Source organism: Halyomorpha halys, unplaced genomic scaffold (assembly GCF_000696795.3).
Source record: "Halyomorpha halys isolate HHAL.00 unplaced genomic scaffold, Hhal_1.1 Scaffold230.1, whole genome shotgun sequence".
Lineage (NCBI taxonomy): Eukaryota > Metazoa > Arthropoda > Insecta > Hemiptera > Pentatomidae > Halyomorpha > Halyomorpha halys.
Window position 1 is genome coordinate 1155055 of NW_027114585.1, and position 17975 is coordinate 1173029.

The window sequence follows — 17975 nt, forward strand, 5'->3', positions numbered from 1 at the left end:
TGTTAGCACTAATAACTAAGTTTCTAATCATTTGTTTAATTCAATGACTGCACCACAATCATCTTCTTCTAATCTATATATAATCCACGGTCATCTTCTCATCATTATATATCGTACAATTGAATTTCTCAGCTCCTCATAATGGTTGTTCCATTAAGAAGAAAAATGTGAAATGAAGCGAAAACTGAAACTTGAATAACGCTGATAGGAAAGGAATGAACGGTACTTCTGAGAGAAACAGCAGGAAAGAGAAATGTAAGTTCCGATTGGAAATAGTCAATTTATTTCGGCTGCACAGATCTAGAAGGATCCCACTGAAATAAGTCTTTCCTTCAATGTCAGACATCACGAGCCTTTTACAATTTCAAACTTATCTTTAAGTAAAAAACCAAGATCCCTAATAATAATTCATATTATTTAGATGTAAATAAGTGAAAAATTGGAAGATTAGAAGGTTCAGGTTTTATAAAATAAGACTTTTTATATTTGAGGAGAAGATGGTTGGAGGTACGGTCAGCAAAAAAAAACAATAAATTCTTGTTAATTTGCCGACGTTTCGACCTGATTTTCAAGCTTTCATCGGTGTTAAACAAAAACAAGATAAAAAGAAAAAAAAAGATATGAAAAAAGTTTTTTCAGCCCCGATGAACGCCTGAAATTCAGGGCGAAGCATCAGCAAAAATAAATAAGTATTTGTTTATTTGTATTTCAATTGCTGACCGCACCTCCCCACCATCTCCTCTATTAATATACTGTAGTGACCTGGAAACTAAACTGGATTTCAATTCCTGACAATGCTTTGAGGAGCCTGAAAAGAAGATACCAGACCAGGTAATGTAAAATTTAATTAATAGGGATAGGATTTTTATGTGCTAAAAAATCCGAAATATGTACATAAATATGTGCTAATAAATTGTCAAATATTTAAAAAAATATGTAAATATGTATTTATAAATTTTGTATTATTCAACAATATAAATTACTTATTAATTGGTAACTTTATAACTTAAAAAAAGTTACATAAATATGTATTTATTATATATTATATGAATAATATTTTAAAGAAATTATGTTAAAATATGTACAAAAAAAATTAACTTAGAGAAAACATTGCTGTTCGATAACAAGGCATTAATTAGTAATTGTAATTAAACTAATTGATTAATAATTACTCAGAATGAATTATAAACATATAAAGAATAATCCTTATTAAAAAGAAAAATAACTTTTAGGTTTTTAAGTCCGGATGGCTAATTTTGTAGATAGGAATGTCTGCCCTGACAAATGCTCGGAACAAATCTAAATACATAGTATTGGTACCTGTGAAATCTGAGGTGGAAAGAAAGAAGCAGAGAAATGGATTGAAGAGTAAACAAACAAATTCTAGGAAAATGCCACAGGAATAAGACCCTTGCTCTTTTTAATTGATTCTGATTTTTACACACATTTTAGAATTTTTACGCACTATTTATGATGAATGATAAATTTCACCTTTACGTATCTAGCGTTCTTTTGAATTTTATGTAGTTGCTGCGAAAATTGTATTTAAAATTGAACAAATAATTTAAAGAATATGTGATTCAGGACAGAATACCTAAAAATAACAAATATTTCAAAAAGTATGTGATTTACAACAAAATATGTAAAAAAGGCCAAATATTTAAAAATATGTAAAATAAAAATGGCTTCTTTTGGCCAGAAATGTCTTGAAACATCTTTAGATAGTAAGGAATCGCAGATATGGGCAGGTAAAAATGTGTGAAAACATAAAAATCCTATCCCTAGTCATTATAGTGCTACCAATGGGTGGTTGCACTACACGCCTGTAACACTCCATTTTAACTAAGATATTTACTGAATGTATTATGTAATATACAGTTGTAAATTTCAATAAAGATATATATATTGTTATTCCAAAGTTTTAGAGTTGAGATCCTCTCGAAATAGGTGTTCTTTCGACATACATGTATATATCCCTCTGAATTTTTATGAATAACGAAATATTTTGAAAGTTATTAAAACATTATTTAATCATCATACTTTGAACCATCAGTGTATTAAGGATTTGGAAAATTCAGCCCACGCTAGACCAACGCTCATTCAACACTAACAAATCATATTTTAATTACGATACAGTTTAAGCTGAGGTTTAGTTCTAAAATAATTATAAACGCGAAATTACTAACTGAGAGATTAATTGCATTCCTCGGTACCATTAGTAACCGCATTCATGTTGTAACTAACGAACAGGACAATTATAGTGATGGCGTTGTACGGCTAGAGTAATCTACTCTGTCGTGTCCTTTGTATTCATCGAATAGAAATTAAATTGGTAAGCTTTGATCCAGGTAAAATGGAAGCGGGATTGATAAATGAGAAATTTATTTCTGAAAGTGCACTGGAGAAAATAATATCTTTTATTAGTGTTTTGCACATTTCTTGTCTCCAGTCTTAAGTAAGGAGATAGAAACCTATTGGTGACAAAAATGAGCGTGTTAGGCTTTGAAAATTTAATCTTTCTCCAGTTGATAAAAGCGTGTTTAAATTTTTAAAACATATTCATGCAAAAAATTGAAAAAACCAATTAAATTTTACTGACACAAGGCTGATTGCAAACTTGCCCATTTTTGAACTAAGAAAAAATAAATGAATCAAATTATATATAAAAATGATTGACCGTAACTCAATATGAAGGAGATAGCTGGGGGCCGGTAAAAAAGAAACAAAAGATTGTTTTCAACAATTTATTTGACGCCCCATGGCATTGCATGGCTAAAAAAGATACAAAACAGCTGAAATTGGATGATCTCAAGAATATACTATCACTAGTGCAAGAGCCCAAGAGGAGATAAAAAAGCAGTTATTTCACCCCAATTTTGGATTACTTTAATGAAAACTAGGTATAATTATTAGCCAAAATTGATGAGTCTGCCAAGTATAGGTAGTGGGAATAAAAAATGGCGGCTGTTTCAAAACGTTAAAAATAACTAATTTTTCATTCGGAGCTCTAACAATAGAAAATCTAAGAGAGCATCATTTAAAGTAAAGTAAATTGGGTAAAATGTAAGCTCTAATAGAGCTATTTACGTTCAATAGTTCTCGAGATCAGTAGTTTTCAGTGAATTTATTTTGAAAAATCTATATCTCAAAAACAATTTGACGTACAGATGTCTGTTAGCACTCAAATTAAATCTAGTTTAATGAGCTATAAAGTAGTTTATGATGTTTATTTTCGTAGAAGTAGCAGTTTTCACGAAATTAGCTAAACTAAATTGATTTATAGTTGTTCGGGCAAATTTTCATTTGCCAAATTTATATTTATATGCGAATATCATAAAAACTACTACCTCTACGAAGATAAGTATCATAAACTACCTTATAGTAAGTAAAATTTCCGTTATTTTGAGTGATGGTATATGACATATGTGCGTCTTATGGGTCTAGAGATATATTTTTTCAAAAATCAAACATTTTATACGAATAACTAGAAATTAACATTTTGTGAGTTTATTTTGTCAAATATCATAAAAACTACTACTCCTACAAAGACAAAAGTTATAAAATATTTTATAGTAAGTGTAACTAGCTTTAATTTGGGTACTGGCAGACATACATCTAATGGTTTCTGAAATGAAGTTTTTTATAAATCAAACTTAATGTCCGAACAACAATAAATCAATTTATTTTATCAAATATCATGAAACCTAGTATTCCTACGAAGGTAGAGGTCTTAAACTACATTATAGTACAATTATTTAGCTTTAATTTGAGTACTAATGGACATTTGTACGACGAATGGTTATTGAGATATAGATTTTTCAAAATACATTCACTAACTACTGATATTTCAGTACATTTTTATGAAATGTTGCTTTTTAAAAGGCGATATTTCGTGAACTTGGACGTAAATAGCTCTATTGTGGTTCATATTTCAGCTAATTTACTCTTCTTTAAATAATTTTCTTTTAAATTTTCTGGTGTTGTTGGTAGTTTTTAAGATATAGAGCTCCGAAAGAATATATGTTTTTTTAATGTTTTGAAATAGTCGCCATTTTTTATTCCCCTACCTATACTTGGCAGACTCATCAGTTTTGACTAGTAATTATACATAGTTTTCATTAAAGTATTAAAAAATTTGGTTGAGATAACTGCCTTTTTTTTCTTCCCGGCTCTTGTACTACACCTAGAACCGGCACTACATATAAAAAATAAGAGCCGACTGCTACCTGATGGAACTTTTACTTGATGGAACCTGAAGACAGGTTCTCCAGGGACCTCTGGAACAAAGAAGATGTCAAGCTAGAAGCAGGGAGCAGAGCGTGGCACTGGGAGGCTAGTACCCTCATCTCGACAGCACCACAGAACAAGTGACCCATCTCAATATGGGATTCCATCAAGTAAGAGCATTCTAATCTACTATCTATAGAACATGGTGACCCATCATACACAACAACTACATACATCTCAACAATAATGGACGTTAACTTTCCAACCATATAAATTTATTTAAACTCACTAAAAATATTATATAATCTTATCAACCTCACCCTCCACACGTTATTTCTATTTTCTTTCAACATATCATCTTCTATTTAATCTCAATTTATTTTTATATTCTAACGAAATCCCTTCTGATTGGGAGTATATACTCAAAATCTAGAATCGGATCCAACTCCTTCATTATTTTAAATCGAAGAAAGATCAAAACATAAGTGAAAAACACTATAAAAATAAACAAAAATAAATTTTATTTGATTAATTATATTTTAATTTATTAATTGATTAATAATTTAATTTTATTAATTTATATTTTCTATATATACTTATTTTTATACATCTTAGTTTTATTTCTTTTTGTAAATTTTTATGTAATTTGCCACTTATGTTTTATAATTTTTAACCCTACCTTATTTTACATTATTGTATATTATTATCTTACGTTGTCAACATATTTTTAGTTGTTTTGTATCTTTTTAAGCCCTGGTGAAGACCGGCAAAGATGGGGGAAACGTTGGCAAATAATCACTTAAGTTGTTAAAAAAGCTTCGAAATTTAAAGAAAAATTGGGGATTAACGTAAAATGGGTCTAATATCAATTTCATAAACTGTTTGCTTTCAAAATCGAAAATATGCTCTCTGAATACGCCTATATTGCAACAATGTCTCATTACTTTGGTTTCATTCTTTAATATCTATATATCTATATTTTTACTAAAAATAATTTTTTTATAATAAAAAATGTATGTTAGACTTTGATATATAGTTATTATGTTCCTTTTTGCTCAATAAATAAGGTGAGGAAGCTTTCTAACTTTTTGGCAACTGGTAGTGGCAACTAGTCATAAACTAAGTGTCATAAACTACTTTATAGTACGTTAAATTTCCTTTATTTTGAGTGTCAGCAGACATATGTGCCTCTTATGGATCTAGAGATATATTTTTTTCAAAAATCAAACTTTTTTCATACAAAATGTTGGATTTTTGAAAAAATATAATGGTTTCTGAAATGAAGTTTTTCATAAATCAAACTTATTGTCCGAACGACTATAAATCAATTTATTTTAGCAAAAATCATAAATATTACTATTCCTACGAAGGTAAAGGTACGTCACATAGTTCCTGAGATATAGAATTCTCAAAATAAATTAACTAACTACTAATCTTTCAGTACATTTTAAAGAAATTTTGCTATTTAAAAAGCTATATCTCGAAAACTATTTAACGTAAATAACTCTATTAGGGCTCATATTTTAGAAAATTTACTCTTCTTTAAATGACGTTCTCTTAGGTTTTCTTGTGTTGTTCCTACTTTTTAAGATTTAGAGCAGCGAATAAAAAATTAGTTTTTTTTTATAGCTATGAAACAGCCGCCATTTTTTATCGCCCCTACCTATACTTTGCAGACTCATAAATTTTGACTATTAATTATACATAGTTTTCATTAAAGTAATCAAAAATTGGGAAATAACTGCCTTTTTTCTCCTCTTGGGCTCTTGTACTAAACGCCCACGGTCGTCGCGTTTCCATTAACTGATCTAATATTCGAGTAAAAAATGCTTTAGATTCTTCTGTATAGAGTTATGTTCAAATATTTCCGAGATACAGTTTTTAAATCATTTTGCGCATTTGTTTTGGCAAAATATCATGAAAATTACTATTCTTAAGAAAATAACCATTATGAATATTTTATGGTCCATATAATTAACTTTAAATAGAGCCTTAATAGAACTTTTTACTTTCAATATTTTCTTGTATATTATTTTTCAAACACTAATATTTTTTGCAAACAGCTAAAAATCGATATTTCAAACAAATTTGTGAATTTATTTTGAGAAATACCATGGAAACTACTTTATGGAGTATACAAGTTACTAATTGAGCCCTATCTAAACGTCAGTTCCAGAGATATTGAACATTTCTCAAGTAATGACTCATTTCCAATGTTCAATGTATTGCAAAATGTCAAAATCGAAGTATTGTTAAATTGAGTCTTATATGGCCAAAGGGAATCGGTAGTAAGTCATGCTCCATATATTCCTGAAGGAATGGCGGGAACTGAAACAAGGAGAAGGAATATCTCTAATCACCAAAGGCATTAGTCGCTGAGCTCTAATGGGACTCTGCTATCTGCAAGCTGCAGTCCCTTGTGGCAACTTGCTATCGCAATCGCAGCTACTTCATCAACCCCAATGGCTGTCATGTAATGACTATAATAATAACAAGATTAGTTCAATAAAGTTATTTATATGAAATGCCAAAGCAGAATTAATACTATATGAAATGGTAGTGGCCTGCAAGGATGGTAGATTCTGGCACCTGGGAGAATTATCAGGAATTTATTGATAAGAAATGGCTTGAAGTCATTGGCCAAACTTCATTAGTGTATTTTAGTATAACAGTGTATATTTGTATAATATTATAGTTTAATATAATAAAGTATTTTAGTATAATAGTATATATATTTAATTCAATTTTCAAGACTGGGATAAATTTTATGCTAAAGAGGGAAAAATCACTTCTTGACCAGACTTTTAAAAATTAATTACCCGCTCATTCAGCGGGGAATAATTCCCTCTAGGGAACAAATCAAGAAAAGAATGGACGTAATAACTTAATACTAAAGGATCAAGAAAAAGTTCTTATTTCATAAAAATTTTAAGTCGATCCAAAAATTTAGGAGAATCTTGGGATTCATTTCAAAGGAGTAGATTAAATGTCAAACCTCAGAATTATACCTATGGGAAAATTAGGACCTTAATAGTTATAGATACATAGGATAAATTTTATATCCCTTCCTCCTTCAAAAAATTGTATCCTATATTTGTATACTTAATTCAGTGTATATATGTTCAGTAAGAAGAAATAATGTGACAAAAATATTTTATTTAATTACAATATGAAATACATATATTTTTTTCTTTAGCTGGGAGAAAGTTAAAAAACATTACAGCTCCAGAATCGTTAAGAAAAATAAACAAAATAACCTTACATGAGGAAAAAAGTACTTTATTCGTTTAAAATTACATTATTAAGTTAATAATATATTCCATTTACTACAAAAAATCTTTTATAAACAAATTGAGTTTTGGTGCTCCACCAAACCACCAAAATCCTCCGGAAAATCCTAGAAGCTCCTTATTACGTCACAAATAAGCTCATTCATAAAGACCTAAACTTTCCATCCCTTGTAGATTTGGCCCCAAATAGATATACCTCCTTTCATACTGAATTCCTGAACCGCCCAAACCAATTAGTTCTTAATCTCTCATCCTTAAGAATCCCTGATAATCCTCTTAGGCGTCTAAACTGAAGAAGGCCACAGAATCTTCTAATATAAAGCAACGATTAAACTATAAGGTGGTTCCTTCCTAAGATTATCATGTGTCTCGAAATATTATCACAATTTCAATAAACAAATAAAAAAATAAATAAGGGAATTAGTAAGAATTTTAGGACCGCAGAAATGTGTTTATTTGTAAAGAATGGATTCATATAAAGTACTATTAAAAAAATTAAAATCTGTACCGCTACAATCCATGAAGGGTCAGGGGTCCAGTACTTTGTAAAGAAGTACTATTACTAGACCAACGGTTGTGAAAGGAGGTGATTTGGTCAGATTCACGCTCGACCGCCAGATTTTTACCCAATTAAGGGTACCCAATTTAAGAGGCTGTGGGTTCTGGATCCCAGGAGAGCGGCTCCAGAACCCACAGGGGCTGACTCACGGCTACAGTGTAACAGAAAAAAAATTGTCTGCCCAGCTGGATTCGAACTCGCGTAATTAACGCATTTTACCACTGGGTGATGGGGACTGATTGTATAGGATAACGCGCTGTTTCTTGGCGATTGGGACTTAAATAAGGTTTCCAAATCAGTGATTCCCTTAGATGTAAACTATGTATGTAGCTGTAAACTATTAGGTATAGAAATAAATAAAGATCAAGAAGAAGTAAAAATTGTGATAATTTCGGTGATACAGATAAAACGAGGAATATAATTTAATGTTCGTAAATAGGCACAATTTAAGTATCTTGGGAAGTGCAAAACAAAAAAGAAAAGAAACTCAAGAGAAAATAAAGAAAAATAAGGTCCGTTATGCTTGATATTTCACAGTTTAAAAATTTTACATAGTACGTGCCTACTTTATAAAATTGTTAAAGTTAGAATATTTAAAACTGTTATCCTATCCATTTGCCAAATGTAGCCGCTTCCTCTAAAGGAAAAGTACATACTTTAGAATAAATCAATAATATATTTAATAGAAGTAAGAGCATCGTGAATGTTGAATAAGTGAGTTAAGTTGTTGGACTTAATAATAAATGAATCCATAAATAAAACCAAGACTCAACCGATGGGTAATCGTCCGAAGGGAAGACCGTAAAATAGATGGGAGGATATTGTTCAAGTTAACATTGGCTGATTAGGTTTTCGACGACGCTATTGTTACCGATCGTAAATGTTATCGGCACCAAAACTTCAAGTTATAGAAGTAAGATTGTCTTATTTTAATTAAATTTTATATCGATTTCACAATACATAAAAACTTTAAATATAGTACTTGGAGGAAGGGATATAGTGGAGAGGGTAAGCTGTCAGGAAAAGTGAAGCTTAAAAGGCAGGCCTTATGATGAACTCAGAACAGGGAGTAGGAATTAATTATTCTGTTTCAGTCTAGATTAGAATGACGGACATTCCTATTAACCTCAACGTAAACATGAGCTCCGAAGGCGTGGTCAACTTCTCCATTTGAAGGAAAGTGTAATATGCCGTCCCTAAGTTCGAAACTTAGCAATAAAAATACTTGAAAATAATCAAACGTTTTCTTTTTCAATCTAGACAGCACCGAATCTATAACAAGGCAATTTTTACTTTTGTTTATCCATATATGGATTATATATTAAAATAAATTATAGCGTTCATCCGTATTCGTGTTTTCGACGAAATTACACGTTTTGGGATAAGATTTAACATTTTAGAAGAAAAATCAGTTAATTCTTTAAGGATTTTTTCATAATTTAGTTGATCAATAACTGAACCAAATTCCAAATGAACCTGACCATTAGTAAGAAACTTCATGAGCCTGGTGTACAGTTTGAAAAAAATGTTAAGTCTTCTTTACTTACTTACTCAATATACAGATTATGTTGGACCAAGAATAGGCCAAGATGTTCAGTCTTAACAGGCCTAAAACTATTTTCTCTTTGTAAAAATAATAGTTTTTTTTTAATTTGTACCTCAAGACATATTCACTCAATTTATTGATTAAAATTTTTAAAATAGAAGAGTTCAAAATACCCTAAAATATGTTTCCTTAGGTTACCGAGATAAAATCTGTCCACAAAACTCATCGCTATCAAAATATATTTGGTGTTCTCAATTAAAAAGACTCCTGGAAACGGTTGAGAAGAGAAATATTATTTTTGAAAATGTTCCAGCCAGGTTAAAAGACATTCCTAGAATTTAAAAAAGGTACAAATGTTACCTACAGGATAAAGGTGAGAAAATTCAACAGTTCTCTAACTTCAGTGTATGTCTTTATCAAGACCATGAGAGTCCATCTGTACTTATCGATTCCAGTAAATTTTAATTATAACAGCTTGCTGATGCAGACGAGACTATCTTGCAGATATATGATTAAGTTCTCAGTAAATATTGGAATTGTCAAAACTGACACTCAACAAGTGTTCAAAATGAAAAAGAATGAAACACTTCATCATATATTTTTAAAATGTCCAAAATTAGATAATTTGGGCCACAATTTTTCCAAGGAATGTGAAATTTTAGAGCGATAGATATATTTAAACCTGAAACGACTGATGATATGAGGAAATTCTATTATTTCATTTCTGAGATCGAACTGAGGAGACTTGGTGGAGTGACTTGATCAATTAATAAAATCTCTTGTTACTATGTAATTTAATCTTTTTTTTTTTGTTATGAAATGACTTATATTTTATATTTAGTTAATTTTATAAAGTTTTTAATAGCTGAATGTTAATAATACTAATTGTATTGGTGCTCTTTACACTGTTTAACACTTTGGATATCACTGAAAGAAAAAAATTATGTTATATACTTTTTTTTTTTTTAAATATTATATAACTAAATACTAGACCTAAAAGTGCAACTGTTAAAAAAAAGTCAAAAGCTGAAATATAAAAAATAATGAGGAGCTCGAAGTAAAACAGAAGATAAACTAAGATATGTTGAGAGAAAAAGTGACATTCTGTTCTCATCAAAATGAAAAAAAAAAATATTTATGAGGAAAAGATGGTTGGGATGCAGAAAAAATAACACAAATAAGTTGAAAAAAAAAACTTATTTAATAGTGGCAACGTTTCAGCCAGAATTTCCACCCTTCTTCAGGGCTAAGAACAACGAGCATGATAACAACCAATATTCATAGTTGTTGGCCCCATATATTAGGAATGAACATTGGTTGTTATTTTAAATAATTTTTTTTAAACTTATTTGTGCTATTTTCTGATAGTACCCCCTAACATCTTCTCTTCATATATATTATCCATGGTAAATTATCATCTCATCATTACAAAAAAAAAGTATTTATTGTATTAATTACTGAATGCACTAATCAATAATTAATCACTGTCAACACCTTATAATGACACAAGGCAATCAAAGGGAGAAGACTCAGTAAAAGTATATACAATACACTTCATGTATTATATATGTATGAACTACTAATTTTATTTTAATGTAAGATACGAAAAAAAAAAAAAAAAAGTAATTTCTTCACAACATGTGGCTGCAAGATGTTGGTCATAAACCAAGAAACTGTAAACAAGATAATGACTCCTCTCAGATCGATGGAGAGATACATGTTGGTATTAATGAAGAGAGACAGAGAACCAAACAGAAGGATAAGAAGAATTACTAGCCTCTTGATATTATAAAATTTGCTCAAAAAAAAAAAAAAAAAAAAAAAAGGAAATGGATTGGACAACAAAAAAGAATAAACATGAGTGCAAGGACCAAAAATATCGTAAAATAGTGCTCAAAATAGTGGAAAAGAAGGAGGAATAAACTAACTAGAAATATAGAAATGAGAAAAATATGCAGAGAAGCAATTTGGCCTGGAGTAGCACAGCGGAGGAAGGAATGAAAAAAAAAATAATAATAGTACACTATGAAGTTTGATTAAAATAAATTGTTATATAAATAATAAAAATTTTGAAAATTTATATCTTAGACTTAAAAAACCTTTTTTACTTTTTTTGAGCATATGATCTTTTTTGGCATCTAATTTATTGTCAAAAATAATTAAAAAATAAAAATTATTGTTATTGTTTATCTGAACGCACCAATCTTACTTAATACAAATCCAAGTGGAATAAACAATTAATAAATGAAAGCACCATGAAAATACAGCTGAACAAGCTTACTCAAATAAATAATCATTTAAGATAATAATTGGTAAAAAAATAATAAAGATCATCACCAACTTTATCTTTAAATAAATAAAAAATAAGAAAAACACAACAGCTTATGATATGCAGTCATGAAAGTGATAGAATGTATAAAAATAAATCACTCTTAATAGCCAAAATTAGTATAATAACAAGAGCAATAAAATTAATAACAAACATATTAAATTATATAACGAATTTGATTAAGTAAATCTTAAATACATTGAAGACAAATTGGAAATTTATTATGGCTAATTCTAAACTGTACAATATAATCACAAAACTGCTAAGTACCAAGAAAGAAAAATCAAAATATAACAAAAGAAAAATATGGTTTATGAACTATACCATCAAAATCATGAATGTGTCAAAGGTGAACATTGGAGAAATGAAGTAAAATCCAATAGTACGAAACAAGACCAATGCAAAAAAAATAAATAATATAGCTGCATAAACCAACAATAAATTTATTATTAATTTAAAACAACTGACAATATTATTTATAACATTTATTTATGATAAAAATTTAAGGAATAACTTAATCAATATTGGAAACTAAAAATCTGGATCTAACTATTGACTATAAAGGAACCATTGGCTTTACTTCTCTTAGATTCATACAGCACATATATTACTGATAAATTGAACGTGCGACATCATAATATTGTTTTTTTAAACCAACAAAATAAAAGAATAAATTAAGTATATTTGCTAAGTACCTAAAATAAATAATTTTCGGAAAATAGAAAATTCATTAGTAAATAAAACCAGTAATTTACCTTAGAATCCACAATAATTGTTTATAGAGACGCCAAAAGAAGAGAAGGGACCCAGTGAGCAACTGTAAAGAAATAATAATAATTACAATCCTTAGTAAATTTTAAAAACAGTTCATAGGAGAAAATATACATTATGTTATAGAAATCCACATTACACTGCAACAAACTAAAATTTTAAATTAAAATATTAAAGTAAATGAAATAAAATTTTTATGTATTTTAAATTATTTTAGTCATTCTAAAAGAAGAAAATGGAACTATTTGGGAAAATGTCAAAACTGAAGAAGTATGGGAAGAACAGCATGTCATCCTCAATCGAGAGAATGAAGAAGAATCGTTCAACAAAGGTAAATACAATATTTAATCAAATATAACTTTATCTTGTAATCTTAGAATAAATTATATTTTAAGTTATGTTGGTACGACATTAAGAAGTATCAATAATTAGGATTAGGATATTCATGTATTTAAAAATACCAAATATTATATAAATATAATAAAATTATAACTCAATCAAAAAACAAAATTTTAAATTCCGGCTTCCATTTTTAGTATGTGAGGAACTCAGCTCTGGGGCCTGGATGGTTCTTGATTTGACTTGGTCTGGCTGGGATAGTGTGGCTGAAATTGCAGGCATCAGGTACTTGCGTGCAGACCTGGGCATAAGTCCTTTCATGCGTGCTACTGAACTAACTCTCATTAAGCTAAGGAACTCAACAGATGCAGCACTTATTTTTCAACACAGCCACCGTAAGATATTCTATTCAAAACATCATCATGCATGCGGATTAAAAGCATTACAAATTTTCATGAGAAATTCTCTACAATTTCTTATAAATACTCAAAAGTCAATATTACATATTTATTTCAGATTTTGAACAAAGCCTATGGTATCTAGTAAGAGAATCCTCCCTTCGAGTGACTGTACATCTAGGATTAGATGACGAATCTGCAGAATCTCTCTTAGATATGAGACCATCTCCTTCATCATATGTTATTTTTGCTGATCACGATAAAGCTAATACCATCCTGAAGAAGGTAATATAATTATATAAATATATTCTAAACAGTAAGGATCAGCAGAATGTAGGCAAGGAAATGATAGTAAACCTCAAGAGGAACAAATAAGTCACAATCTGGTATATAGGCTACCGATCCTTATAAACTCTATACACATCTAATTATTAGTAGAAATATTTATATCATTTTAATAAATAATTATAAATTTTCAGGCAGTGGATAAAAAGTTGGTGTACTTGGATGACAGGTGGGCTATGGTATTTATGGACATTGGAACTGCACCAATAAATAAAACTATGTTGAAGAAAAGAATAATGCAAGTGTATATGCCAAAGTCCATTTGCTGCACAGATCCTGGTCAGATGTTACCATGTCACTGCACAGAACCATTCAATGTATGTCCATAAGTTTCAAAAACCATGAATATATATTAAGATGTTTAAAAAGAAACTATAGTCAACTGCATATTTGTAGAACTATTAAAAAATGTTTTGTTGAACTTTCAAAATTATTCCATACTTAAAGCTGTCCTTCGAAGAAGGGATGGCTGAACAAGTTAGGGGAAGAGTCAAAGAATGCCTTGGTTCAGGAAGTTATGGGTTCAATGAAGGACCTGGGTCAGTAAATATTTATCACTCTGTGAGTTTAAAGGACTTCTATATAATCTTGAGCCAAAAACAAAATAATAATAATAATAATAAATAAAAAAAAAAAAAAGCTGTCTCAGAGAGATAGATCCGCAACCAATGGTTTATCTGTACATGTAATAAAATCATATAATATATCTTTAAGGCATTTACCATCTTTGAAAAACTTCTCTTTTTTTTCTAGTTTGAAATAGAAGGAGCTAAACAACTAAAGATTGCACTAAGTAAGGCAATATCATCAAGTTTAACTGAAGGTTTGTCTGCGGAACCATTGAACTATTCCTGTTCATCATCTGCATTAAGTCCAAAAAATGACTCAATATTTTATGATAACCTGGACAAAGTAAGTGACTAAAATTGTCAATAATCCATTAAATGATTCCACTAATAGAAAAAGATACTAGGTTTATTGTTTGGTTCAGTTATTTTTTTCTAATAAAAAGAGCAAATATTAGATCTTTATGCAACTTCTTTTGCAGTATTTTCTGTTTATATATATATTTTTTTTAAATACCAATTTGAATATCTAGTTAAAATAGTAAATCGAAATTTAATTAAACCTATAATTATTATGGGTATTAGGGTATACATGTATATATTTTAACATTTTGATGAAACAATTATAAAAAAAAAGAATACAAATTTTTAATGAATCCGTAATAGGAAATTCAAAGTAAAATGGAAATGACACAACCAGCTACTGACAATATGAGTAGTGTTGGTTTTAATAATTTTTATTTTCACTTATCTTTATACAGAATATATAAAGTAAAAATATTTTAAAATTATTATTATTTCATCATTTTTATTTGTTAATTTTTTTTTTCTGATTTCTTTAACTCTGAGGCTGTAAAACCTACCCTTATAGCCTTTCATATAATTCTAGAAGGGCATGTCCTCCAAAAAAAAAAAAAAGAATTTATAATTATTAAAATGCGAATTGACTTATATGTCAAATATAAGTCATTAAATGTATAATAAAGTCATTTTCAGTCATGATATCTCGGATTTTATATCAGTATTGTTGGTTTATGTCATTATATGTGATAATTTATAGAAATAAAAAATGAAAGTCTTTTTAACAGGCACTGAGTGATAGTTGGCTCCTACACAAGACATATGGAGAAGTGAGACTAAACCTTCGATTTGAAATTAGGAACATCGGAGAGAACCGAGCCCAGCAACTTGGAAATTGGGACCCAATTGCTGGGATAAGGACAGCGGCTATGCCTAGAGTGAAGCGTTTTTTCAGAATTGGCACAGGCTTTGTGAGTGTTAATGAAATTTAATCAAATTATGATACCTTTAAAAATAAAATAATTCATTGCCAAACCTGGTAATATTTAAAAGTATGACATATTAAGTGTTCTGTATAATAAAATAAATTTATTATTTTAAAAATTAGTTTCAGTTTAATTGTTATTATTAAATTAATAATTAACCAGTATTCAAGTCAACTTTTATTTTCCTATTGTATCTAAGATCAGAACTTTAAATTCTCCATCTTCTGGGGAACAGAAAATTTACTTGTTTCAGGGGATCTACTCACTAAGCACCAGAGCTTGGCTGTTTTTAGCTAGAGCCTTCATTGTATTTCGGTATTCATTTTCCCAATGTGTCACTCAGGATTCTTGATATGGGAAAGATGGCCCTCTCAAAATATTTACACTCAATATGTTGCAATTGGGTGTGATATCTATATCATTTCAACCATGACAAATCAGAAACTATTTATAGTTTACATATTAATAAAAATTGAACTTATAGCAATCAATTATCATTCAGAAGAAAAATTACTCTAACAATTTTGTATACTTTTTAATTATATAACATATTTTCAAGCATAAATATGATTCCAGAGTACTCCATTCGCATACCCAACTAACCAGATAAGCCCTGATGGCAGTGCGAGATGGGAGGGTTATGCATTAGATTTGATCGAAAGATTAGCTGAAAGCATGAAGTTCGAATATCAATTAATAACAGTTGAAAACCATATGTTTGGACAAAGATTTGAAAATGGTTCGTGGAATGGACTGGTTGGAATGCTTGCAACTGGTGTAAGTAAAAATAAAAATAAAATCCTTAATGTTTAATCTGGATGTTTCATTGTCTGAAATCAATCTTGCAGATATCAGTTTTATGGACACCCGAGAATCTAACAAGACCCTTGGCTCTAAGTCGAGAAGTGTTATTAACAGTGTAAAGGGTTTTGAGATAATGGACAAAGTCTGATCAATTGTACAGCAATAATTATTTATTTTAGTTTATTGGTTGTTTATATATTTACATAATATATATTTTAGTTTTATGGTACATAAATTATTACTATATTATTTATTTTATTTGATAATTTTTTTCATTATTTATTATTTTTAACCAATGTGTTTTTTTACCATACTCCTTATTAAAATATGGTTAATAGATAATAAATTATAATTATAAATTTAATAATTATACTTTGTAGAGTGAAAAATACTGTTTCTATCTTAATTTTAATTTATACCAAAGATCATCTTTTTAATATGTTCATAACATATATTCTATTTCAGAGAGTAGATATGGTTGTTGGTTCTTTAACAATGACCTCAGAGCGAGAAGAAGTAATTGATTTTGTTGCTCCATATTTTGAACAGACAGGATTCTCTATAGGTATGTTATTTATATATTCTTTACAACACAGTTTTAAATTCTTACAAAATGTAATCGTGCACAAAACAAACAGAATAATCAGAAACACTTTGATATATCTTGTAAACTTAATGAACAAGGGGATGAAGTAAGATGGCTCAGTTTTTGAAATTAAATACATCTATATTTTTTTTTTGGCCAAGACTCCCATTAGAGTCCTATACTGCCTAACCATATTTAAGGGTCAAGTTTTTCATTTTGCGGGGCCACTCAATGGAAAAAGTCAAAGCCCTAGGCCGGATTCGAACCGGCACCACCAATAGATTTCACCCGACCAATGAGCTACAGACAGCCCTATCTATATTTCTTGTGATAAAAAGATCAAGCAAATACAGAAAGTTATAAAATCCAGACCTCACAGTAATGAATTGAAGGCAGGTATGGTAGATTTTAAAGGTAGATAGAATATCGGGAAGTTTGAGAGGATTGAAGATTAGACAAATTTTTAGTGTCTAATTATGTGGAAATCGTTCACCATAGAATCTAAATGACAGTTATGGATGAAAAAAAAAATCAAATACCCAGTAAATTGAATTTTTTGCTGGCTATTACAAGATTAAATCCTGACAGTCCACATATAATGCTTTACTTTCAGGATCACTGGTAATTGTTTTGCCAGTAGTTGTAGTTGTTTGACCTCACTGGTAATTGTTTTGCCATGATGAAATCCTACAAAAATCAACACACAATAAAGCATTATTCAATTTAATTTGTGTATTATTTTTTACTATAATTCACCATTTACTAGCTTTAGAGCAGTATTTTCCAAAGTGTTATACATGAAGCCCAGATTGACAGGATTAGTGCTTCATTGGGTTTTTCAACATCGAAGAATAAAAAAAAGATTTATTCCTTTGATATGATGATATTTTAAATTTAGGTTTCATTAATTAAAAAAGAATAACTTCAAG

The 17975-nt window shown here is 29.3% G+C and overlaps 1 protein-coding gene across 2 annotated transcripts in view; it reads left to right on the forward strand.

Moving 5' to 3' along the window:
* Ir8a (Ionotropic receptor 8a) overlaps positions 1–17975 on the forward strand; it is a 77922-nt gene that overhangs the window by 34487 nt on the left and 25460 nt on the right. For both annotated transcript variants that reach the window (XR_010844619.1, XM_067051766.1), the window contains exons 3-10: positions 12940–13053; positions 13259–13456; positions 13578–13744; positions 13939–14121; positions 14558–14716; positions 15459–15641; positions 16233–16433; positions 16926–17025. Coding sequence is in view for 1 of the 2 variants with exons in the window: in XM_067051766.1 (XP_066907867.1) it covers positions 12940–13053; positions 13259–13456; positions 13578–13744; positions 13939–14121; positions 14558–14716; positions 15459–15641; positions 16233–16433; positions 16926–17025 (1305 nt within the window). In the remaining variant the exon portion in view is untranslated. The remainder of the gene's footprint in view (positions 1–12939; positions 13054–13258; positions 13457–13577; positions 13745–13938; positions 14122–14557; positions 14717–15458; positions 15642–16232; positions 16434–16925; positions 17026–17975) is intronic.